At 46.1% G+C, this 25,945-nt stretch overlaps 1 protein-coding gene across 3 annotated transcripts in view; it reads right to left on the reverse strand.

Moving 5' to 3' along the window:
* lrmda (leucine rich melanocyte differentiation associated) overlaps nucleotides 1-25,945 on the reverse strand; it is a 243,406-nt gene that overhangs the window by 34,893 nt on the left and 182,568 nt on the right. For all 3 annotated transcript variants that reach the window (XM_034101314.2, XM_034101313.2, XM_034101315.2), the window contains one exon: nucleotides 13,212-13,296. In XM_034101314.2, the coding sequence (XP_033957205.1) occupies nucleotides 13,212-13,296 (85 nt within the window). The remainder of the gene's footprint in view (nucleotides 1-13,211; nucleotides 13,297-25,945) is intronic.

Raw genomic sequence — 25,945 nt, forward strand, 5'->3', positions numbered from 1 at the left:
CTAAGAAGGACCGAGAAGATTTCCTCGGAGCCCCCGTGTCTTTGGGTCAATCTCCTCGGTCACCCAGCGCTTCAGCCGCCTGGAGGAGGAAAGGGTCCAGCTTAGCCGGATGCTACCGCTAGCCCCTCCTCCGGCCCCGCTACGCGCTCCTCCATGCATTTCCATGCAGGCGAGGGAGCGCGGCGCGACAATGAAGCGGAGGGAGAGGCGCCGGCACGGGGGTCCCGTTGCTGCGGCGCCCTCGACCTCTACGGCCCATCCCGTGGAGCATGCCGAGGTCGGGCAGCCCTCAGCAGCAGAGAGCGGCCGGGTGGGGTGCGCCGTCTGCCCGGAGGTTACTGGCGGGGGGAGGTAGCGTCTCGGCGGGGGGAGAACAACTCTTCGCCCAGGACGCAAGGGTGAATTTAATGCACAGATTCCTAGAAAAACTTTCAAAAATAAAGAAAGGGTTAATCTGTATCCAAGTCTAAGTGTCCTTTGTTTCCACAATGCTACACTTACACATGATGTCTGTACAAATTCAAAGTGGGAGTGCGCAGATGAGAGTGATAAAACGCAAGCAAAGCTATTGTAGTGCTATACGTGTACAGGGGCATTATGGCCGGCGTATTGCTGTTAGGGAACACACTATAAGCCTGGGGCTAAGACTCCAATTAATGCAATTTACCAGAGTGGTAAGAGTTGCATTATGGCAGCGCCCACACTCACAGAGGAGTGCGTGGCGGTGCGTTCAGGGGCCTTAGTAGAAGGCACCACTCCTATAGGGACTCCAATTAATGAGGTCCACCGTAAAGGTGAGAACAGCATTATAAGGGAGCGCGCGCTCACACATGAGCGTGCGGCGGTGCGTTCAAGGTCCTCAGTAAATAATCGGCCCTTTCTGTGTCGACCCTCCATGGGCAAATCTTCCCTTCACGGGGAGTTTTGCGGCGGGACGGGTCGCCAGAGAGTACCACAGCTTTATAGCTGCGGCTCCACAGCTTAGGGCATGCCCTTTAACACAATGTTATGGGGAATGGAAACTCAGCTGTGTACTATCAAAGTGGATGGACAGGACGCTGAGACGGGGTTATTCACTCCAGTTTTGCAGCGTCCCACCCCCTTTTATGGGCATGCGAGAAGTGAATCTAGTCTCTCAGGAGGAGATGGGTTTCCTCGCAGCAGAGATTCAGGCTCTGGTGCAAAAACAGGCGTTGTCTGTTGTGCACCCTCAGCGCATGGAAGAGGGTCTTTATTCCATGTACTTCCTGGTTCTCAAGAAGACAGGGGAATTCAGACCTATTCTAGATCTCCGCGGCCTGAATCGCCACATTTCCCGCAGGAAATTCTGCATGTTGACTGTGAAACAGTTACTGGGGCTTGTACAGCCGGGCGATTGGTTCACCACCATCGACCTGAAAGACGCGTACTTTCATGTAGAAATTGCTCCAGAGCACAGAAAGTATCTGTGTTTTGCCTTCCAGGGAATAGCCTACGAGTACAACAGGCTGCCGTTCGGCTATTCCCTATCCCCACGCACATTCAGCAAATGTGTGGCCACAGTGCTTCAACCGCTGCGCGCACACGGCATGAGAGTTTTCTTTTACATAGACGACCTCATAGTCATGGCTGGGTCACGGGAACAGGCAATGTTTTGCACAGCACAATTGATCACACACCTGACCAAATTGGGCTTTGCGATCAATTGGAAAAAGAGCACCCCCATACCTCACCAACGGGCGCTGTATTTGGGTGTGGTGCTCGATGCATGCGCGTCGCGCGGCACCCTGTCAGAGAGCAGACGTGCGTCCCTTCTTCAGGGGGTGCGCAGGCTGCGACAGGGGGCAATAGTGACAGCTTTTACTGTCATGCAGACATTGGGTCTCATGGCGGCTGCTCACATGGTGGTCCCGTTAGGGTTACTACATATGCGCCGCCTGCAGAGGTGGTTCTCCAGCCTGCGCTTGGATCCCAAGAGGCACAGGCGGCGGCTGGTGACCATCCCCCCCCTCAGTGGAGGGCAACCTCCGGTTTTGGGGGTCTCCGGATCACCTCCGGAGGGGGTCTCCACTGGGACGGGTGACCTCCTACATCACAGTGTTCACGGATGCATCCAGAACAGGATGGGGAGGGACCTGCCTGAAGAGGGCTATAGGTGGGCACTGGGCTCTAACAGAGTCTCGACACAGCAACCTCCTAGAGCTACGGGCGGTAGTGTTAGTCCTCCAGCATTTCAGGCCCCTAATTCAAGGGAGGCATGTAATGGTCAGGAGTGACAACAGCACCACAGTGGCTTACATCAACAGGCAGGGCAGAGTTCGATCTGCCGCCTTGTTGACCACAGCGGAGGAACTGTGGTTATGGGCTTCAGGGGTGGTGTTATCTCTGAGTGCCCTCCATATCCCGGGACTGGAGAACAGAGGGGCCGACCTCATGTCGAGGAGCGGCCCCCTGCCAGGCGAGTGGGTGCTTCACCTGAGGGTGGTGAAGCAAATCTGGGCCCAGTTCGGGAGAGCGGAAGTGGATCTGTTCGCCAGCCGGCGAAACAGCCACTGTGCCCTGTGGTTCTCCGTAGCTCGGAGCGACGACCCACTCTTGGGGGTGGACGCGTTTGCACACGAGCCATGGCCAAGGAAGCTGCTATACGCCTTTCCACCGCTGCGTGTCATTCTCCCCCTCCTGAGGAGAGTGAGGCGAGAACGTCTGTCAGTCATCCTAGTGGCTCCGGATCGCGTTGGGGCGCCGTGGTACTCAGAGATGACACAGATGAAGGTGGGCCAGCCCTGGGCGATGTCTCAAGAGGCAGGTGCAATCGGGGCGTTACCCACTCTCGGCCGTCCTCTCCATGTTTGGCTCCTGAGAGGGACAGGCTGAGACAGGGTGGATTGTCTGATAGTGTTATTCAGTCTATCCAGGCAGCTAGAGCTGGATCCAGGACCACAGCCTGTTACAGGCCAAAGTGGCTAGGATTCCAGCGATGGTGTGAGGAGCGGAGAATAGAGCCCCTATCTTGTGAGTTAGGCTCTATTTTATCCTTCTTACAGTTACTGGTGGACAGAGGGCTTGCGCATTCAACAGTGAAAGTGTATGCAGCAGCCATCTCGTCCTGCCATGAGGGATTTGGCAGCAGGTCAGCCTTTAGTCAACCACTGATGTCGCGGTTTTTACAGGGGGTCAGGAGGCTGCGCCCAGTAGTGCACACCTCCACCCCACAGTGGGACCTGCCCCTAGTGCTCGAGGCTCTGGCCTCGGGGCTGTTTGAGCCTCTGGAGCTCTCCTCTCTGAAAGCATTGTCGTGGAAAACAGCTTTGCTTCTTGCCTTAACGTCAGCCAAAAGAGTGTCCGAGTTAACTTCTCTGTCGGTGCACCCGAGCTGTTTACAGATTCGGGGTGACCAGAGTGGCGCGACACTCAGACCGAACCCCTCCTTTGTGCCCAAGAGCCTAAGGAGTGCGTTCAGGTCAAGGGCTATTAGTCTTCCCCCCCATGGTGGGACCAGGGAAGCTAAACTGCACCTCCTCTGCCCGGTGCGTGCGCTAGCATGTTATGTGGAGCGCACGGCTGCCCTTAGACGCACCGAACAGCTGTTCGTGTGCTTCGGGGGCGGAGTGATCGGGAAAGCTCTGTCCAAGAAACGCCTGGCAGGCTGGCTCTGCGAGTGCATTGCATATGCCTACGGATAGGCAGGGAGAGCCTGCCCTACGGGGGTTCGTGCACACTCCACACGGGCTGTGGCTGCGTCAACAGCCTTATTCAACGGTGTGAGTGTGGAGGATATATGCACAGCGGCGTCTTGGTCGACGCCAGGCCCCTTCATAAGGTTTTATCTCTTGGACATGTCGGGCTCTTTCTCCTCGTCTGTGCTTGCGGGGGAAACACAGGACTGGTAGGGGGGAGGGGGGTTGTGGGTCAGTTGGCATCTGACCCCCTCCCCGGACGTAATGCGCCTTCACTGTTCTTGGGCCTTCTGAGGGTCCCGGGAGGGGCGGGGGGGGGCGCACTGGGCCCTTACAGGGCTGGAGGACTACTCTCCTCCTGCCGAGAGGCATGAGGGGGGTAGCCCTCCACACTTTAGTCCACACACTCTGCACAGGGTCAGTGTGTGAGTGTGGGACGTGGGCTCTGACGCTCTCCCTGTTATCCTTAGGGATTCAGGAAGGCAGGCGTGTAGTAAGCCCATTCGGGCCAAGGGAGCTCTCCCCATCCGTCTATGGGCGGGGGGGTCCCCCGGCACTGTTTTTTGAGCACACTTTCTGCGAGGTAAGCGCAGCAGGGTGTGCTCTGTCAGCCACAGCCCAGATTTCTCCTCGGTTACAACCGGGTTAAGGGAGAATGTGGGGCAGCAGCTGCTGACCATAAAAGCCGGTCAGGGGCAGTAGGGTGGAATATTGTTGTTGGACGACAGTACGCGTATACATCGCGGCTCCACCCACTGTACCCATAGAGTCCAGTAGAGGGCGGAGCCTGTGAGAGATATAACATTGGGTTACGTATGGTATCCCTTGTTATATTAGCACAGGCGGAGCCCTCTATCCAGGGCACTGTCTGTCCTATTCCGCTCGCTGAAGAGAGGTGTAGGATGATAGTCAGGAGGTGACGCCTCCTTTTATACGGTGTGATGCGCGTGCATTCAGGTAGGCCCGCCCAAGGCCGGCTACGTCTATAGAAGTCTCAGTGGGAGAATGCTCGCAGGGTAAGGTAGTACCCATAGAGTCCAGTAGAGGGCTCCGCCTGTGCTAATTTACAAGGGTTACCATACGTAACCCAACGTTTCTTCTTCCCCTTGTGTGTTTTCCCGCCTTCATCAGCGTCTGCCCCGCCCCTGATTGTTTCCACCTGTTCCCACTCTCCTCATGTTTAAATAGTCCTGTATCTCCCCTGTCCTGTGTCAGTTCGTCTTGTTTGTTTCCCCGAATGGTGGTGCCAAGCCTCAGCTAAGAAACGATCGCTTTTACTCATGTCAGGTTTTGTTGCTTTGTTTATTTTGTAGGCTTACATTTCTTTCTTAAGTTCTCTTTTGTTATGCATAGTTTTTTCCTCCTTGCGAGTGCTTTTTGTTAATTCCAGTACCTACTCTGTTGACCTGATCTTTGAAATAAAAGATACATTTTTGTTACATTCAACAACATTCATTCTGGGTCGTGCATTTGGGTCCATCGGTTTGTGTCGAGGTCCTGACAGATATATTTTATTAGAATATCATTATTGATGCATTTCAATATTGTCAAAGTGAAGCTTGTTTTAAAGACTTTAAACAGATCATTTTTGTTAGTTATATCCAGAAGAGGTCGAGGTCGGGTGCGCTGCCAGAAGGGTGGCAGTGAAAGCGGAGGGTCTCGACGGACCAGACCCGGGCAGCAGAAGCTGGCTTTGGGGACGTGGAACGTCACCTCTCTGGGGGGGAAGGAGCCGGAGCTTGTGCGGGAGGTGGAGCGGTACCAGTTGGATCTGGTTGGGCTCACCTCTACGCACAGCGTCGGCTCTGGAACCTTACCTCTGGATAGGGGTTGGACTCTATTCTTCTCCGGAGTTGCTCAAGGTGTAAGGCGCCGGGCGGGTGTGGGGATACTCACAAGTCCCCGGTTAGGTGCTTCGTTGTTGGAGTTTACCCCAGTGGACGAGAGGGTCGCCTCCCTACGCCTGCGGGTTATGGGGGGGAAAACTCTGACTGTTGTGTGTGCTTATGCACCCAACAGCAGTTCAGAGTATTCGGCCTTCTTGGAGACCCTGGAAAGAGTCCTGTATGGGGCTCCTGAAGGGGACTCCTTAGTCTTGCTGGGAGACTTCAACGCACATGTGGGCAATGATGGAGACACTTGGAGGGGCGTGATTGGGAGGAACGGCCCCCCTGATCTGAACCGGAGTGGTGGTTTGTTACTGGACTTCTGTGCTAGTCATGGATTGGCCATAACAAACACCATGTTCGAACATAAGGATGCTCATAAGTGTACGTGGTACCAGAGCACCCTAGGCAGAAGGTCCATGATCGATTTCGTTATCGTATCATCGGACCTGAGGCCGTATGTTTTGGACACTCGGGTAAAGAGAGGGGCGGAGTTGTCAATTGATCACCATCTGGTGGTGAGTTGGGTCGAGTGGCGGGGGAAGCCTCTGGATAGACCTGGTAAGCCCAAACGTGTAGTTTGGGTGAACTGGGAACGTCTGGAGGAGGCCCAAGTTCAGGAGGCCTTCAACTCACACCTCCGGCGGAGCTTTTCGGGCATTCCTGTGGAGGTTGGGGACATTGAACCAGAGTGGTCGGTGTTCAAAGCCTCTATTGCCGAAGCCGCGGTGGGGAGCTGTGGTCTCAAGGTCCTAGGTGCCTCAAGGGGCGGTAACCCTCGAACCTCCTGGTGGACACCGGTGGTCAGGGAAGCCGTCCGACTGAAGAAGGAGGCCTTCAGGGATTTGTTATCCCGGGGGACTCCCGAGGCAGTTGCAAGGTACCGACAGGCCCGAAGGGCAGCAGCCTCATCCGTGGCCGAGGCAAAGCAGCGGGTGTGGGAGAAGTTTGGAGAAGACATGGAGAAGGACTTTCGGGCGGCACCAAAGTTGTTCTGGAAAACTGTCCGACACCTCAGGAGGGGGAAGCAGGGAACCATCCAAGCTGTGTACAGTAAGGATGGGACGTTGTTGACCTCAACTGATGGAGTGTTGGGGCGTTGGAAGGAACACTTTGAGGAACTCCTGAACCCGACAACTCCGCCCTCTATGTTAGAGGCAGAGCTGGAGTATGACGGGGGATCAACACCAATCTCCCGGGGGGAGGTCACTGAGGTCGTCAAACAACTCCACAGTGGCAAAGCCCCGGGGGTGGATGAGATCCGCCCGGAAATGCTGAAGGCTCTGGGTGTTGAGGGACTGTCATGGTTGACACGTCTCATCAACGTTGCGTGGAAGTCGGAAACAGTACCGAAGGAGTGGCAGACCGGGGTGGTGGTCCCCCTTTTCAAAAAGGGGGATCAGAGGGTGTGTGCCAATTACAGAGGCATCACACTACTCAGCCTCCCCGGGAAAGTTTACTCCAAGGTACTTGAAAGGAGGGTCAGGCCGATTGTCGAACCTCAGATTGAGGAGGAACAATGCGGATTCCGTCCTGGTCGTGGAACGACGGATCAGCTTTTTACTCTCGCAAGGATCCTGGAGGGGGCCTGGGAGTACGCTTATCCGGTCTACATGTGTTTTGTAGACTTGGAGAAGGCGTATGACCGGGTTCCCAGGGAGTTACTGTGGGAGGTGCTGCGGGAGTATGGGGTGAGGGGGTCTCTACTCAGGGCCATCCAATCTCTGTACTCCCAAAGCGAGAGCTGTGTCCGGGTCCTCGGCAGTAAGTCGGACCCATTTCCGGTGAGGGTTGGCCTCCGCCAGGGCTGCGCTTTGTCACAAATCCTGTTTGTAATATACATGGATTGGATTTCGAGGCGTAGTCGTGGGGGGGGGGGGGGTCTGCAGTTCGGTGGACTAAGGATTGCACCACTGCTTTTTGCAGATGATGTGGTTCTGATGGCTTCATCACCTTCAGCACTCTGGATCGGTTCGCAACCGAGTGTGAAGTGGCTGGGATGAGGATCAGCACCTCCAAATCTGAGGCCATGTTTCTCAGCAGGAAACCGATGGACTGTCCACTCCAAGTAGGGAATGAGTCCTTACCCCAAGTGAAGGAGTTCAAGTATCTCGGGGTCTTGTTCTCGAGTGAGGGAACAATGGAGCGTGAGATGGGCCGGAGAATCGGAGCAGCGGGAGCGGTATTGCAGTCGCTTTACCCCACCGTTGTGACGAAAAGGGAGCTGAGCCAGAAGGCAAAGCTCTCTGTCTACCGGGCCATTTTCGTTCCTACCCTCACCTATGGTCATGAAGGATGGGTCATGACCGAAAGAACGAGATCGCGGATACAAGCGGCCGAGATGGGTTTCCTCCGCCGGGTGGCTGGTGTCTCCCTTAGAGATAAGGTGAGAAGTTCGGTCATCAGGGAGGGACTCGGAGTTGAGCCGCTCCTCCTTCGCGTCGAAAGAAGCCAGTTGAGGTGGTTCGGGCACCTAGTTAGGATGCCACCTGGGCGCCTCCCTAGGGAGGTGTTCCAGGCACGTCCAGCTGGGAAGAGACCAAGGGGTAGACCTAGGACCAGGTGGAGGGATTATATCTCTTCGCTGGCCTGGGAGCGCCTTGGGATCCCCCAGTCAGAGCTGGTTGATGTCGCCAGGGAAAAGAAAGTTTGGGGCTCTCTGCTGGAACTGCTACCCCCGCGACCCGACCACGGATAAGCGGGAGAAGATGGATGGATGGATGGATATCCAGAAGAATTCTTGATTACATGATTATGTTGAAAAATATTAACCTTAATAAAAAAAACAGCTGTTCAATAAATGTATCTATAAAACAAGAGAAATATAGTAAGATAGTACAATACTTCAGTAAAGGTACTTTACTTTCAAACACTGGAGTACTTATTATGGTTTTTGAAATATTTAAGTATAGCCTGTGGGGAACGTTTTTATGTTCATACTAACAAATAAGACCATCTGTTGTGGTTTTAATTGTTATGGCTTTATGTGGAGGAAAAGCTTACACTGTCATTACAAGTTAATCATAAACACCTCATAAGCTCGCAAACATTGCAAAGAAATAAAACGTTGATGCCGTGACGAGTGCTTGGGAAACATTTTTATGGTCTCTTTACCCGGGAAGAAGGCCATGTCTTTACTTTGTCAATTCACCTCGTAGACTTTGGAGCAGAGGCTCACTCAACACATGCTCAGTGTGCACGGCTGGCAGGGAGATCTGTATATATCATTCTCTATGAAATATTTCATAATTTGTCATTTCTCAATGTTGAATGCACGCATGTAGTTTATCATAAAAAAGTTTATAAAACGCAAATCTGAAACGGATAACTACTCTGGACCATTGTGGAGGAAAAGCTTACACTTTGTTCTTTCCACATGCCTCATTTCAGTTATGTGGGGGCCAGTCTCTGTGCTTAAGAGTGATGTTGATCAGGGGACAGATCCTGCTGGTATAATCATTACGAGGCTGAGTGAAATGTCTTGCAGAGCACGTACATGTGTCTAATGGGAAACGTCAAAAGGTGCTCTGTCTTTTCTCTCAGCGTTCCAGAGAGAACATTTCCATACTCATGGAACATGCCAAGGAGATCTAAACCAGAACAGGAAGATTATCATCAGGAAGATGATCTTCATTTAAACTACAGCGTGACATCAAACAGAAAAGAACAAAATCCCTCAAGATAAGCACGGAAAACAGATGTATGAGGGAATGTATTAATTAAAAGATTCCGTTACTAGTACTATGTGTTTACTTAAAATAACAGCGCTTTATGGAAAGTTAATATTTGTATTCACAACGCCATATGACCCATGCAGTTATAAACACAATAATCAGCTCTGGTTATTAAGCAAGTGACAATAAACCAACATTAGGGAGCTGTTTATCTGTTTGATACATTAACATTTTTAAAGCTATCAAAGTTGCTTTTAGTTTTTCTAAGTGCGTTGTGCAAAGACCATTAAGTCATCAGTCAAACCAACAACCTTCCCCTTCATAATGACAACAGCTAAGTTTCAACACTAGCAGTTTAGTCATCCATTAGTCATGTATCCCATCCAGATGTCTGGTGGAGGAAAGGCGGGGAGGAGGAGATAGCAGCAGGTGTAGATCTATCTGAGCCCAGCTGAGCTCTAAAAGGCAGTGCTTAGCACCCACAGCTCCGTCATCTGGCCTCTCCCCTGTCTCCGCCAGCCTTTCGACAGCCCATTCCTCATCATTTACCCCTTTTTGGCAAAGCCCAGAGCCCTTCTAATGGGCCGCTCTGAATGCTTCCAGATGTTTGTTTATTTGTTGTGCAGCAACTATAAAACTGTTTACTCTTAGTTTGGATCTCTTCCCGTTGTTCAATTTTTTGGGGGGAGTTGAGGGAGCGAGGGGGAGTTTAGCAGGAGTTGCAGTGTCGATCACCCCAACATGTAATGAAAGTAAACCGGCATATAAATGCGAGACACGGGTGTCGTCAATAAGGTGTTTTTTTGCTTTGAAGGCTGCCTTTCTCCCGGGATTTTAATAACAGTTGTGCACCATTTAAGATACATACATACAAAGTAGCTGGAAGCGGGCCCAGAACACAAGATTAAAAGGGCCCGGGGCTCATACTGTAAGGCGGGTTTCAGGCATTTTTCCTCGTCTGTTTACTCTGCTTGTACAAATATATCCCCTTTCATTTATTGCTGTCACTGCTGAGGGATGGCCTACTCACATCTAATCTGATACCTGTAAAATAGCAGTTTCCAATCTGCTTATTTATTGAAATATACAGACGAAATGAAAAATATTTCATTAAAATCTTCTCTGTGTACATGGATCTATCAATCAAGTCAGAGGTATTTCTTTTATATTCTTGTGAACTACAGTTATAATTAGATCTATGAAATAAACTTGAGAATTTCACTTCAAAATGTGTCACCCTAAGAAAATGACACGGTGGTAATAAATAACCCAGCACATTGTTTTGCAATATTGAAATGATAATTTCTCATGGTAAGGCACAGGAACACAACATGTCATTGGCTGTGGCTAATAGTACGGTGTAGGCCAGTGAAGACACACAGTACTTTAGGCTGGGACTCCATTTCGGACTGTTAGATTTAGAGTTGTGTTGACAGTTGGACCAGTACTGAGAGTTAGAGTCAAGGTGACAGTAGTGGAGGATCCTCAGGCCCCTCTGCCAGACTATATACTCCACTCTGTGTCACGCCTTCACCAAGACACACTGGAGCCCCCACCATCCTCCTTCACTTTGTCATTTTTAAGTCTCTACACTGTTTAACGCTGGTCCTCTTACTGTCATTTCCTCTCTTATTTAACTTTCCCTCTTGTTCTGTCTAATAATCTCTTGTCAGATCTGGCCTATGAAATCCTAATTTAGATTTCACTACCACATGTTTTCCTTCCTCCCTCACCTTTCACTCCGTCTGCTCTTCTGCTCGCTGCCTTGTTTTGCTTCGCCTACTCCAGGTGGACTCCTCCACCAACTAAGACAGGAGCTTATCCTGGAGTTCTGTCCTTGGTTTCCACCCCTCTCTCCCTGGGCAGTGACCTGCCAGCGCTGCCCTCCTCTGGGAGCTTCTAGTCGCTGTAATTACCTCTGGCACCCAGGCTCTGGGGCTCGCACACATGGTGACACGCTGGAGGGGTGGGTGCAGAGGGTTGGAAGGAGGAAAGGGAGGTTCTCTCTGAGCAGCAGACAGGGCAATGTGAGAAGTGCTGCTGATCTGTCTGCTACTCTAGCAGTCATGATACAACTATATAACCTTCCGGAACAACTTTAAAATAACCACTTTCAATAACATATTTGTGTGTACTAACAAACTCTTAAGCTGCTTACCAAGCATGTAATGTAATTCTCCCAATCATGGTTTGATTCCATTTATCTCATTACATTACATAATACAACATATTTTCAAAACAGCAGAGTGCCTCTACTTGCTGAATTATATCTACCAAACAAAATCAATTCAGCAGCATGAACAGGACTTACAATCCAAAAACACAATATCACTTTTTCAACAAAGTCATGTAGCGTATTGTTTCATTCTCTATTCATATTGAAATGAGTGTTGCATTTAACTACATCAAATTGTTCCGCACATTGTTTTAGCCCTATTGTTTCTACCCTGAATTTAACACGGTAAATGCTTTGAAATTACTTTTTGAAAAACGTTGTTTGTTGTAGCGCTGCTTTGCCACAGCTTTGTTCTATTTGAATGAGGAGTTACTGTGACCGTCTTCAACAAATAAAGAGAACTCAAATATGTTTAAGAAGTGTAAATACAAGGAAAAAACATAACAAAGAGCTGGGGTAGGGGCTGGAGGCAGGGACATGAAGAGGAGGTGAAGGGCGAAGATGAGGGCTGTGTTATCTAAGGCTGCAGCACTGCATCATAAAAATAATAAATGGAGACTGTCACTGCTGCTCAGATCTTAGACGGAGGGGAACACATTTCATGTCAGATCCCCTCACCTTTAAATTGACTTTTCCCAACCAGGTCGGATTTTGACAAAGCACGGGCTCTTCCTGTCCTTACATCCGGTGCGAGCTTCCACCGTCCCCACTTTTATGACATAGATCTGTCCTTGGCACCATAAACGGGGAGTAGATATGTTCACTGCTGACATGTTGGCCTACCATACTGGTGGTCAAACCCATCAAAGGTGTTGTGCTTAGTGACGACACTGATACATGTCTCAGGCTTAAGAAAGACCTGAGAAAAGTGGGGCGCATTTGAAAAGTAGCTCCTGACTCTGGATGAACTGTTGCATCTGGTCACGAAACACCAATCTCAATTATTTAGTCTCGCCAACTGAACTCCTGGTTATGTGTACATTTGAGACCTTGAACAATTTACAATGGAGAATACCTGCTTAATACTTTTTGTTTCGCAAGAATATATGTTTAAAATGCCCTACCTTTAAGTCCTATTGAAACTTTTTACATCACCTTTTGTTAAATGGTTACAATGCAGCTACAGTGGTGATATCTATGGTGTGAAATTATCTTTAATATACAACAAAATGCATGTGTGTAGTCCAAGGACACAGAAACTGACTAAATGATATACATGGTTTTGAAACTGATACAGTTTGGAGGATCCATGTTGAAGTAAACACATTTTTCATAGAAACTGATGTATGGGTATGATATAAGAAAATGGACGGCCAGGGCCTGTACAATGGATGTAGGACATAGTGCCTTTGTATCTAATGTGATGCAGTCTTCCTATAGTGCAGTGTTTGATGTTAAGGAGTTGCTACACAGTTTCATCAACCGAATACACCGTGTCAATATGGGGCCTAATCAATGTCTAGTATCAACAGATCAAGGATGCTTCATCTTGTATATGTGCTGTGTGCTCCCACGCATACATTCAGATCAGAATTAACCTGGATTACTCAGATGTATTCCCTCTATCAACGAATCACACAGATGAAATTAGATCAATAAGAATAGATACCATATATTCAGCTCAGTCTCAAGGTCAACAGATTCCCACTCACTGTAGCCGTTGGGGTTAGGACTTTTATTTACATCATCTGTGGGCTGAAATATAATAATATATCGTGTTGCTTCTTCTTCACTTTGAAGAATATCTGTACAAATGTATGTACAAACCGCCTAAGTGAAAAGGTTATGAATTCCAAAGGCTTTTCTTTTTTTCCCTTACCTCTGTGGTTCTTGGCATCTCTGGATCCTCGGGGTAGAGGAGTGTAGGACAGAGGGTGACTCTCAGATCCAGCTTCATTGGGTGGCTATAGGGGAAAGGAGACAAACAGGTTTAATAAAAAAATAATAAAAAAAGGTTTGACAAGTTTTAAAATATCAAATAACACTGTAGCTGACTGAGTGTCATAAATCCTGTGGGGTTCGTGCAGCACACGTTGGAAACACTGCTGCTTTTTTATGACATAATGTGGCAGGTCATGTTTTATTACTTCTCACGTGTTGTGGAGCTTCACTCCTGTCTTTGATGATCTGATCTACGACCTGGTTTGGGAGGAGAGGTCCTAACCTTCATTCAGCCATGACCTCCTTCAGTGGTCAACTAAAGGGTAAACGTCACTCACTCTGAGCAGCCAAATGTAGCGTGGTCATGTGAGAGCAGTCCCCTCGACAGAGAGGAAATGCAAATTTCACTTTGAATAAAGCTCATCTTAACCTTATTTAATGTCAAATACTTGAGATGTGAGGTAAATATGTGCATAGATTCCTGGCTGCAAAACTGGAAAGAGCTATTCATTGGGAGCAAAGTCAGAGGTTAAGGATAAACAAGTGTGACAAATGCTGCTTTGAGACAAAGAGAAAACAGAAGCCGAATCTCAGAGCGTGTTCCCAAACAGGTCAAGAGTTTCTTCTGTTGTTGTTTTTTCGTGGACTTTTCAAGGTCCAAAACATCCTGTTCCTTTCCTTAGCCTTTTAGCTAGTGGAGCAGGCAGTTCATCATGACACAGCGATATCCGATGCCTTTGTAGAAAATACTTTCCTTTCCTGCAGGAAGGAATTCACTGGGTCTTTAATCATAACAAGAGACTCAACTGACAAATACATATTAGAGAAGGGTTGGAGCTGCATTTTTCCCACTTTTGTTGTTGTTCCTCTACATGCCCATGCATAACCTTGAGAAATGGTATGGTCTTCACTGTTAAATGGAACCATATTCTTCATGTGCAAAGAGAGCAATGTGAATTGAAAATGATTACATAATGTGCTTTCAGATGGCATCTCTGAAAGGCATTAAGGTCTGGCCAGCATGTGTGTCACATTACACCAAGGAGAAACATGGCTAAATAAGCTTATTATGAGACCTTATCACATATAGTGGTGGACTATGATTTGAAAAGAAGCAGCTTGAAATATAAATATTATTGTGACAGCAGACCTGCATGCCTCTGGAGTGGTTGAAACCTGTTTAGAAACATCCCAGATCACTCCTTGCTTGTATTCTGTACTTGAATGTAATATGTAATATACGCTGTAAAACAATCCAAAACAAGAACATGCTGTCCTGAAAAAAAAATGCTAAAATCCTCATTTGTGAATAAAACAATTAGGTATTCATGTTATTCCTACAAAATAAATAAATCATTTTGGAATGGGAACCACACTTACACACATTGCATCTTAAAAAGGCTCTTGATGCCCTAATTTAGCCTTTTACCATTTGAGGGTTAAATTGCTCATGGCTCTCATGATGAATACAGAAGAGTCTGTCTATGACAATCATTATGGCCTAACAGAGCAACTCGGGCATTAATACATGAATTGTGAGCCTATTTTATTTGATGTATATCTCCATGCTCTTGTGAGCCACCGTGAAGCTGCGCCCCTGCTTGCCTCATTTCCTGGACCGCTTGAAAGATCACAAGCCTGGGCCTCTTCTGGCCTGCTTGCCCCCAAAAGCCCCTCCTAATCCTGTTGGTTGCTTACAATTAATCATCCTAGTTGCCACATTATTAACAGCACCACCCACAGACTATGTTAGGGGGGTGTTGGAGAGAAGAAGGAGAGGGAGGACTGCTTGCGTTAGCTGGATACTGGATAAAGCCTTGGGCTGGTTTTGGTCCTATGGGACGTCAGTCACCTTGCTTTCAGTATCACCGCCCACCCAGTCCCCGTGCTATGCATGACACCACCACTTCACCTCCTCAGTATCATGCCTGCTGATCAAACACCCAACCCATTCAACAATCTGTGGTTGTCACTTTCCGTCCTATCCAGCACAACCATTTTAACCCACCCACAGAACATCAATCAGCCAGCTTTCCTGTGTCCCGATCCTCCCTTTTCTCCTCGCAGACCTTCCTCTCTATCCCTCCACAACTCTTTCACTTTAGTCAATGACTTGTCCAGAGGATGTCAAAGGCGCGATGCTTTTAATGAGGAAGCATGCGGAATAAATGAAGGAAAGATTTCTCTCTTGTACTTGCTTCAAAAGGGGCTGATGGAGTGAACAGTGATTATTTTAATATACTATATATACAAATGGGTTACACCACTAGTCTTTGCTTACTTACATTTACACTGAACTGTTAAGATAAACAAAGAGTGCTACACGGCAAATTATAACAAATCCAAAGATTCACATTATATTAGTTTTGACTATTAAATGATATAAATATCACTTTGTTTGATTACACCAGTAGGACAAAATATAAAAAATAAAAGACATTGATGGTCGCTTCATCTATGTTTCTAATGCCCTTATTCCCCCTTTCCTTTATCCTTCATCCCTGTCCCTGTCTCCCCGTTGTTTTCTCCAGTCGTACCTACACTGAACAGAGGGAGGTGCTGCTGTGTCGTGTATTTAAGATGCTCCTTTTCCTCTCTCCCTCTTTCTCAGTCTCTCTGCTGTCCAGATTAGTCTGCTCATCAAGCTGAGCATTGTTTTAATTTGCTGGGCCCGGGGCATATGCTGAGTGTTCACATCATTATTGTCTCTGTGCAATGTGAGTTATCACCACAGCTTATGATAATGCGGCACACATTTACAGGCTGGGGAGCACCATGGATTCTGCGATAATAAAGGGTGGACAGAGGGGAGTGGAAATAGGGAAAAAGAAATGAAGAAAGTGCGTGTGTGTGAGAGAGAAAAGGGCGGTGGCAGTGTGGGGAAGCTCTGTTGGATGTCATTATGAAAGATGATTCCCGTACTGGATCATATATCACACCAATGCTGTCTGTCTTCTCCTTGTCGGTGTTGTTATGTGGATAAATGCTGATAAAGTTGAAACCCAGAGGCAAAAGTGATTATTACTTCCAACATATCATCGTGAGAGGGGAGCAGGAACAGAGAGAGAGACAGGGGAGGGATGGAAAGACAAGAAAAGCAAAACACAAAGAGAGCCACATGGAACACATAACCGTCTCCACAGCAGGGTTTCCTGAAAAATACAAGATACCAAAAAGCGAGTTGGGGAAGGCTGACGCATATCGGGGTGTTTTTCAGATTCAACTGCAACAAAGTTTACAAAGTTTTGCAAGCTTGGCTGTCCATTTCAAATCTTGATGGATGTTATATTACAGAAAATAACGCTGACAACTGATCTGGGAAGATTTCCCTAGAATGTGATTATGATGCTGGCTGCCACAGCGCTATGTACAGAGTCAGTATTTTGCTCCGTGTTCCACGCATTGCTTTTCAGAGCACTGATCTGAGGTCTCACCCTGACCAGCTCATCCTGACACAGGTGGTTCCTGCCTGCTTCACCTCACCTCCCTCCTTAAGACTGACCAGCAATACAATCTAATTACAGCCGCGCTACAGACGGAGACCAGTGTAAACACCAGGCCTTTTTATCTCCTTATACATCTGGACAAGTCGACAAAGTGCTAAAAGGAAATAAATGTGGCCTGACAGCCACATCAAAGAGTTCAGCCAGAGGCTTACTGCTACTTAGGGCACAGGAATGTTGTTGCTAAGCATCAGCTTGCAACCTATCAGGGTGCAAAGAGGGCCCTGTCCCGCCTTAGAGAGGGAAAAGGGGAAAAGAGAGAAACGAAAGAGAAGAGAGAGGGAGGGAGGGAGGGCGAGGGGAGGGGGGCTGACATTGAGGGGACGCTAGGGACTCAAGGAGATTTTTGTAGCTTAAAGCAATTGTTGGAAGAAACAAGCCTTCTGTTTTGTTTTCTCTTGACACCGTTTCTGCTTTTTGTGCTTGCAAAAGACATGTATAAAAATGTCTTTTGATATGTTTTCTCTTTGGGTCTATATCAAAATATTTCTTTTGTGTCTGTGCATGGAACTTTTTTCTCGTCTTGTCTCTGTAAACTGGTGCTGCTTTCTGATCATGTTAGAGATCAGAGGAGACACAACTTGAGAACTTATTTGAGTCAACATTCAATGCTGGCATGACACGTTTATTTCTTCACTACTGTAGATAGAATTTTTTATGATCCATGTGTCATACTTCTGAAGTTCGGGGTTAGGAACAATACAACACTTTCAGAAATAAACAATAAAGGAACAAATAAGTAGCACCAGCTTGTAGCGTCTTACAGCATGTTATGATGAAATGAGAAATGCTATAATTCACTACAAGGGATTGAATTGAGCCGTAGTATACATGCACACACAGGACTCCTGTGCATAATTCAGCGTTCTGAACCGAAGCCTAATATTATTGTGTACTAATACACACAATATTATATTTAAATGTTATTATATAGCTGGAAGAAGAAAAACATATGTGGTGGGGGAAAATTATTTAAATGCATATTTTGCCAGCAACAGCCTCAACCGGCATGAAAGGTAGAGCAGTAGTTTATTAATTCAAATGTGTTTTATATCTGACCTTAATGATCGTGGCTTAGGAGGGAAGAGAATAACGTGTTTTAAATTGCTGTTGTGTGCATGAAACACATTAATTCTGTTTTCTTAGGTAATAGCACGGGGAAGAACATTTGAAGTAATGGTGTCGTGTAGCAGTCTTTTGCTCAGCAGGAAGACTGCTGAGCGTGTGTTTAATGATTTACCAGTTCTACTCCAATGAACTTGCTCCGAGTAAATGTATCATAGGATTACTGATCACAAGAGCAACCGCTCCGATGTTTCGCTCGGGGCACGGGGCACACAGAGCGAACCAGTAACAGTGAACATTGTCGTTTTGTGTACGGCTAAGCATCAAATGGGCAAAGGTTGAGTGCTGCTGGACGTTAATCATGCATAGCGAAGACTCATGGTAATAAGATGGTGGATGGTAATAAGCTTGTATTTGTTTTTAGGTTGAAACTTAAAAAGCCATTCAACCTTTACTTTGAGTGTCTTGCAGAATCAGTGTAGGTGATTTAAAGCATAAATGTAAGCCTACATTACAGGTACAAGTACAATTAGCTTGAGGCTATTTCTTATTGTTGTCTAGCATGACCTTTGAAGTTAGTAAGACAAAAAAAGAAACCCAACATGTTGTATGTATTACTTAGAAGAACAATTACATACACACTTTTAAACAAAACATAACTGATTGTTTCATATATACAAACTATTTATTTTATCTCAGGAGAAACAGGAGAAAAAAGGTGAATGTGAAGGTTCTGATCTACCCACAACAAATATCATCTTTGTCAGAGTTTTGCCTTATTTAACTGGTGCGAAAAGAAATATTTGTATCTTTCTCACACGCACACACACACACACACACACACACACACACACACACACACACACACACACACACACACACACACACACACACACACACACACACACACACACACACACACACACACACACACACACACACACACACACACACACACACACACACACAACACACACACACACACACACACACACACACACACACACACACACACACACACACACACACACACACACACACACACACACACACACACACACACACACACACACACACACACACACACACACACACACACACACACACACACACACAGTAAGTAAGGAGTGTGACATATCATGAGGCTTTCTGTTCTGATTAGGGGCTGTATCTAACGTCAGGGCTGTTTTCTAGAGTGTAGGATGTTTAATAATTGAAGACTCAGGGAGCGGGCCTGTCACACCGGCTTGTCTAGAATGTTTCCTATGCAATTAGACGCCGAGAGACATTTGAAGAGGACCCACAAAAAGAGGCACAAAAAGTGACACGTGAACTTAAAGGAAATTAGCTCTTCACACGAGTGAATTGTGAAGGTTACTTAGCAATGCTTAACTCAGACTGCGGCTGTGTGAAGTGTGTGTTTGACTCAGCCTCGCTACGAAGACTGCGATTTTCTTTACTTTGAGCCGGCTTCAGTCAGTAAGATCAATGAAAACTAATTTTGACTCAAGGCATACGGGTAGAAGAAAAAGAGTAAAAAAAAAACGGAGATATGTCGAAATAATGAGATCTCTTGATGTGTTCTGGGAAGATATGGGATGATGCAGACAGATGCACAACTCACATCTTCACCCAAGGACACAGACACACACACACAACCATGGAACATTTAACCATAACTTCAAAACACATGGATTTGCATGTGTGATGCTCTCACATTAAAAAGCTCACACACAGCCTTTCACATTATTTGGATGCATGCAACACTAATGCACATGTACTTACATGCTCGCTAACATTCACGCACAAACACAAACTGATTTGTTGATCAGTACAGATGCAGACTTGTATGATGTAAATACAGCACAACCACGGTTATCTAAAAGTAAATAGTCCGACCTCGACTCAATGTTGAAAATATTTAGTGGCATAAAATAAAAATAATTTGGCTTGTTTTTGTGTTTTTTAATCCTATTTATTTGAGTAAGATCACTAAAATCTACATACAAACAAAAAAGCTATTGAAAATGCCTCTATATTTCCATTTCCAAATATTACATGACAAACTGTAAACACAAATGATTAATATGCTCAAGATCCATCTCTGCTTGCCTCCTATTCTTGACAACCTTTCGGAAAAAATGTCCCCCATCCACATCTCTGAGTTCCACGTCACTATGATAACACTGTCATCTTCCACACCTATCATAAGTCACAGGCAAACGACCCAGATCCTCCATTGCGAGACAGAAGCCTCTGTGGGCCTGTAAGCTGTATCATTACACCATGTCATCTTTATGGCACGGAGCAAAGCTTGGCTCTCTAATTACACTCTGCCTACTCCATTTACCCAGACAGGGACAGAGCAGCAGGCAAACAATGCATTAAAAATGGAGTGCTTCCCCCTGCTCTATGGATGCCCGTGTTGTTCTGCTGGTGGCCGTTGTTGTCCCCTGGTTGTTGTTGTTGCTCTAAAAGCTGTGGAGGAGAGATAGCAGCGGGCCCACGCCACTGTGCCTTGCTCTCTACCCCTCCTCGACTTCCCCATCTCCTCTCATCTTCAACCCTTCCCTCAGAAGGACTTATGAAGGTGAGTGGCTATATGACAGGCCAGGAATAAAAGAGACAAACCAGGGATAGAAATTAAATAAAAAGTAGCTGTCTTAAACAGTAATTGCACTCCTTTGCTGAGCATGCTTTCAGATATATAAACCTGATTTACTGTCGGCGTTGCTGCCACAAATCAGAGGGCCCTCTGAGAAACACTCGTGCTATGAAATTGTTTAATCTCATCAAGTTCTGCTTTCACAGCAGGCCATAAATCACATAGTCTTTGTTATCATAGACCTCCATGAGCGCCTCTGAGGCAGGCAATGGATCGTGGGTATATATAATCTTGACTGCGCAAACAGCAGGGTCTGAGCAGCAAGAAATACTTTCATATTAGCCGCGGTGCAGCTGGCGGAACACAAGCGCCCTGATGTATATCTCATTTCCTGCGCACTGCATCTATTTCGAGCAAATTATTACTGCATACATTTCTTGTCAACAGAAACGGCCAATTAATTAAGTTAAAAATGCACTCGTGATCACATCTACACACCAAACAGGAGAGCCAGGGCAATGTTCCACTGAGTGAATTTACCGCAGGGGTCACTGTAATGAATGATTTTAAACTTTGTCGTAAAGTCGCAGACAGGCCAATATCTACAGGAGCTGCGGTGCGGGCTAACCTGCGACATATTTGCATAAAGTATATTTATGTGAACATGCTAGAGAATGACAGCCGGGGTAAGGTAATAAAGTTCACAACTACGAAACAAAATGTCCGACAACTTTCGCGTCGCAAGTATTTCATCAAATACATGCACAGAGGATTGGATTGAGATCATAGAAGCACCTTTGCCATTTAAGATACAAAATATACACATTTAACAGAGCTCGCAATCTGAATGAATAATTCATAACGTATGAGGGGTTGGGTGTTTGTGGGGGTGGGGGGTTAGTGGTTGTTTATTCAGCTTGGGCCGTTTATCAGACAGTGAGGATCCCATGGCGGGGATGAGCTCAGAGATTTATCTGTGTTTGGGCTCCAAAGCAGATAAATCAGGGGGTGTAATCATGCTGCGAGTGGCCCCCGTGTAACCCCGCAGTGAACTAATGACACAGGGATATCTAAGCCCCTTTTCCTGTTCCTGGGTTAGGCCCTTAGGTTAGTCCCCTGTCAGACATGGAGCTAACGAAAGGCACACAATAGGAAACTCCGGGCCCTTCATGTCTCTTCGTCCTGTTTACACAACACCGTTAAGCAGGATTGTCCACCCACTACTAAAAATACCAGCAGGAGGCTACTGTATAACAATGTTTGTTTAAACAACAGCAATGAGGATCGATTGCAAGAATACACATAGCGAGTTCACAAGCTGCTATTCACAACAGTGCATGTAAAAGATACTGCAGTTTGGCGGAGGATGCCTCCCATTCCCTCCCAGAGCAAAGGCTTTCTACTGTACTGAGCCTGCTCTGATTTATCATGTCTTCTGCTAGCAGGCTGTCCGCTGATTAAGCCAGTGGAACTTTGTTTCACTCTCCTCTCTCTTTAATCTGTCTCTCAGCGAGATAAATTAGCCAGTGCCATGCCAGCTCCTGCTCTCTTTACCTCCCTCCCTTCGTCTCTTCCTCTCTCCCTGCTTTCCTCCCTGTTTATCTTGTCTGTCTGTCACACATTGAGGAGAGAGCAGACACATCTGCTCCTACGCTGCTGCAGGAGATAGGACTGGGCTACATCCCAGGTCAGACTTAGCTAAGAGTGTCTTTGAGTACGAACGAGAGCATGAGTGTGTTTTTCCTCTCATTTTCTGTCCTTGACAACATTCTGTCAAACAATCTCCCTTCTCCTCGGCCGGGCTCATGCTCTTTGTTGTACGATGATAAATCAGAGAATATTTATGATCTGCAATCCCTATTCTTAGTCTCTTAATGGCGACACGTTTGTGGGTGAATTAAAGCAGGGTTTTATTCACTAGGCTGTGGGCCAAAGTGAGGCCTGGGTGCCTCAGCCTGTGAATGTTTTCCCTTCTCCACTTTCGCCCGGGTGCTAAATCACACTCATTGTCAGCCAGTGCTAAGTTAGTGTGCGTCATTGGGGAGAGCAGGAAGCACTGAGCATAATTCTGTCCATCAGTTTAATTTATTGTATCGGTAGCTTTGTAATCTCCGCCCCATAAATTATGGTTGCTGACAGACAAGAATGTGTTTTTAAAGGCAGTGTTCATCAGGATGTTGGCTTGCTTCGGAGCAAGTTTCTCTTTTGCTCTCATATAGCCTGCAAGAACATCAACACCTCTCAGAGTAAGGGTTGGGACACTGTGCTATTTACTATGCTATTTTTCCACTTCAAGTACATACCTCATACTTTTTGTCAGGTTATCATTAAAAAGACAAAGAGAGAAATAAAAAAAGATGGTAGAGGGGGTTCAAGGACATTACCTTGTTTGCCGGTTATATTTCAGGTAAACTATAAAGCCCAATACTAGGGCACTGCTGCAGCATCTGCTTTGCAGATAGAGCACTTGGCTCCCCTTCCATGCCAGTGAATATAAATCAGACGAGGCATCTCAATGCTAGGCCCGACTTCTAGAGGCCAACAAATCTTTAACATGAGATTAAGGCCTCAGTGGAGTCATCTATCTTTGGGTGATGGAGGAAAATATCAGAGCACTCTATGGGCAATATGGTTTCACTGAGTCAGGACTGATGTGTACTAGGATGTACAGAATGCCTTGTGTGATGGTCTAACAATTCATTACCCGCACACAGTGAACTGCTTCGTACAGTGATGACGACTATACGGTTACAAACAGAATAGGCTGCTCGATCAAAAACCATTAGAATGCTGAAAAAAGAGATTTAATAACATAAAAATGGGTTTAGAAATATAATACATTTTCTTCACAACAAATATGAATAATACTCCCAAAAATATAATTACCCTCTTTTATTTCATACAGTAAGTAAGAAGACAAGAAAACTAGAACAAAAGACATGTGTTAGGGGTATTTTCATTGAATTGTCGTAAATGTAAACAGTGTCAGCTGCTACGTGTAGACAACAAAGAAAGCAGACCAAAGCAAAGCTGCCAATTACCCTATAAAACATGCATATCTTCCAAAGCATGGGTCTCCTTTGTGGGTTTAACCTACCAAAGGCAACGGGTGTTTTACAAGATGCTCGCTCAGTGGATACAATTGTGCTTAGCATAAAAGGGAACACAGACTGTGAAGACCTAACAATGAACCATATCTCCCTGTAGCCTTTTCAACGTGCTGCATTTACATATCAAGCCACTAGCCTGATATGTAAACACATTCCATCAGATGCCAAGATCGCAGCCAATGAGAGTCATTTCAAACGTCCTATAGCTCGCACACTGTGTAGCATTAGACAAAGGGAAAGAGGCTGAAAGAGACATCTCATGTCATCACCCAAGAGAGATAATGGAATTGTTATACATCCTTGATCACAGACACTCTCACGGCATCTTGCTCTCTTTTTTACTCATTCTTTGTCTCAGTGCTCTTAAATTCTCTCTATCGCTCTCCCTCTCTTCCATATGTACGCACACACTCACTCACTCACAAGTGAAAATTCCAGCACACTTCAGTGCGATAGCTCCTCTTCTCTTTCAGGGTTTCATCTCAATGGCTTTTTTATCTGAGGACTTCAATTTGCAAGCCTAGCTGGAAGGCAGCTCCTCCTGATATGTTAATTGCAGGGTACTTAAGCGCTAAAAGATTAACATAAAACCCTTTGGAAACAAGCTAATAGTTTATGATAATTTGTGCATGGCCTTTGTCTGTCTATCATTACATTGCCTCTAGCGGTAATTTTATCAAGGGGCTGTAAAATATCATTTAAGCAAGTTCACTTTCAGATAATGAATAGTAGAAACTGTATTATTCAATTGAGCCACACTGGCACCATTAACAATATGGCAACTAAGCTATAATTAAAGTATTTTATTTTATTAACCTATTCATAACTTTGTGCAAATGATGACACAGAGGCCTTTTTTTCTCTCGCCGAAGCACTGTCACTAGGGCAATTACTGCAACCCAGGGTTGTCTCCTCAGTTAGCTGAGCTGATTGAAGCTTTTGAATTAGCAGCTGGCTGCATGGCTAGCATACCACCCGTACAGAGAGACGGCACACATGCAGGAGAGATGCACACCAGCACAGGGAATCTGCTGAGCTAACGGGGCAGCATTTTTGCAGTTAGCCAAGACTGAAAGATATAGATTGAGACAAGGATTGTAACCTGGATTTGAAGCTGTGCTGAGTGGGATGAAAAAGAGTCCAAGAAAATATCACAAAGGATAGATGTCACTTAGAAACGCCTAGCAGTTCAGAGAATAAAATAATGCCAGTCCGTAGGGGTGTTCAGTGTCAGTGGGTTCATTGATTTATTTATACAAATCTATCATAAGCTTAATATATTTTGCATTCAGCCATTAGTTGAGGATTTAAAAAGTCAACTACTAATGGAAAGCATGACTTCCCTCATGGGCACATGTATCTGAAATGTGTTTAGCACCACTGTGTAGGGGGAATGTAATGGTTGATTCAGGCATGCTCGTACAATGCATGCACACTGTGCTTGTGTGTGAATGTGTGTTTGATACAGACACATTTGCCCATTTACACACATGCGCGTGAACACACACACTTACACACTTTCTCTTTCAGACACACCATCCCTCTCATGAATAATACAAAAACTCCTTTCACCAAACAGCTCAAATAGCTATTCATTCATCTGCATACCTGGAGCCTTGCAAAATGATTGGCCCACCATTACCACTGGAAAAAGAAAGACAGAAATGTTCCCCAAACAATTTGCTTCAAAATGAGACAGGAAAGATTCTGTTCTTTTCAACGGCAGAGACAGGCCTCTATGCATAATGATGTTAGCGTAATGGGGTGACAGATAGACTGGGAGACCATGACATTAGCATGAGAAACGCACCAGTGAGCAGCCGCTCAACTGTGGTCTCAGAGGGCCCTCAGACATACACTCTGAACATCGTTTGTCTCACAGCTCTACGAGCCTGACAAATGAAGACACGCCATGTTTTATGCCAGGCAATATACCATTCCACTTTAGCAAACACATGACTTAATGACAGAGGGAAACCTGTCTCTGCATTACACCAACCCATCTCTTGTCTTATTAGTGATGAATAACTTAATTCAAGGTTGGATGGAGAGCAGGGACACAGTCTCCGCCTCAAGGAGATGCGATGACAAGACTTACAATTAAAAGATACAGAGGTTAGCGAAATTAAATGATGGGAAGAAATGACCAATTAAGTATTATGCTTTTAGACTGAGCCTTTTTCAACAGGTTACCAGCTGAGAGTAAACGGAGAGCACAGTTTAACTCTGGAAAGATTTGACCTACAGTAAAAGCTATTTCCAGGCATAATAAACGTAAGGCAAGCATGACAGTCAGACAGAGAACCCCACTGCAACATTTGATATATTTATGAGTGTGAACAATTCACAATCTCACCTTTAGGGAACTACAATTACATCCGCACAATTG

Source organism: Pseudochaenichthys georgianus, chromosome 15, assembly GCF_902827115.2.
Source record: "Pseudochaenichthys georgianus chromosome 15, fPseGeo1.2, whole genome shotgun sequence".
Taxonomy (NCBI): Eukaryota; Metazoa; Chordata; class Actinopteri; order Perciformes; family Channichthyidae; genus Pseudochaenichthys; species Pseudochaenichthys georgianus.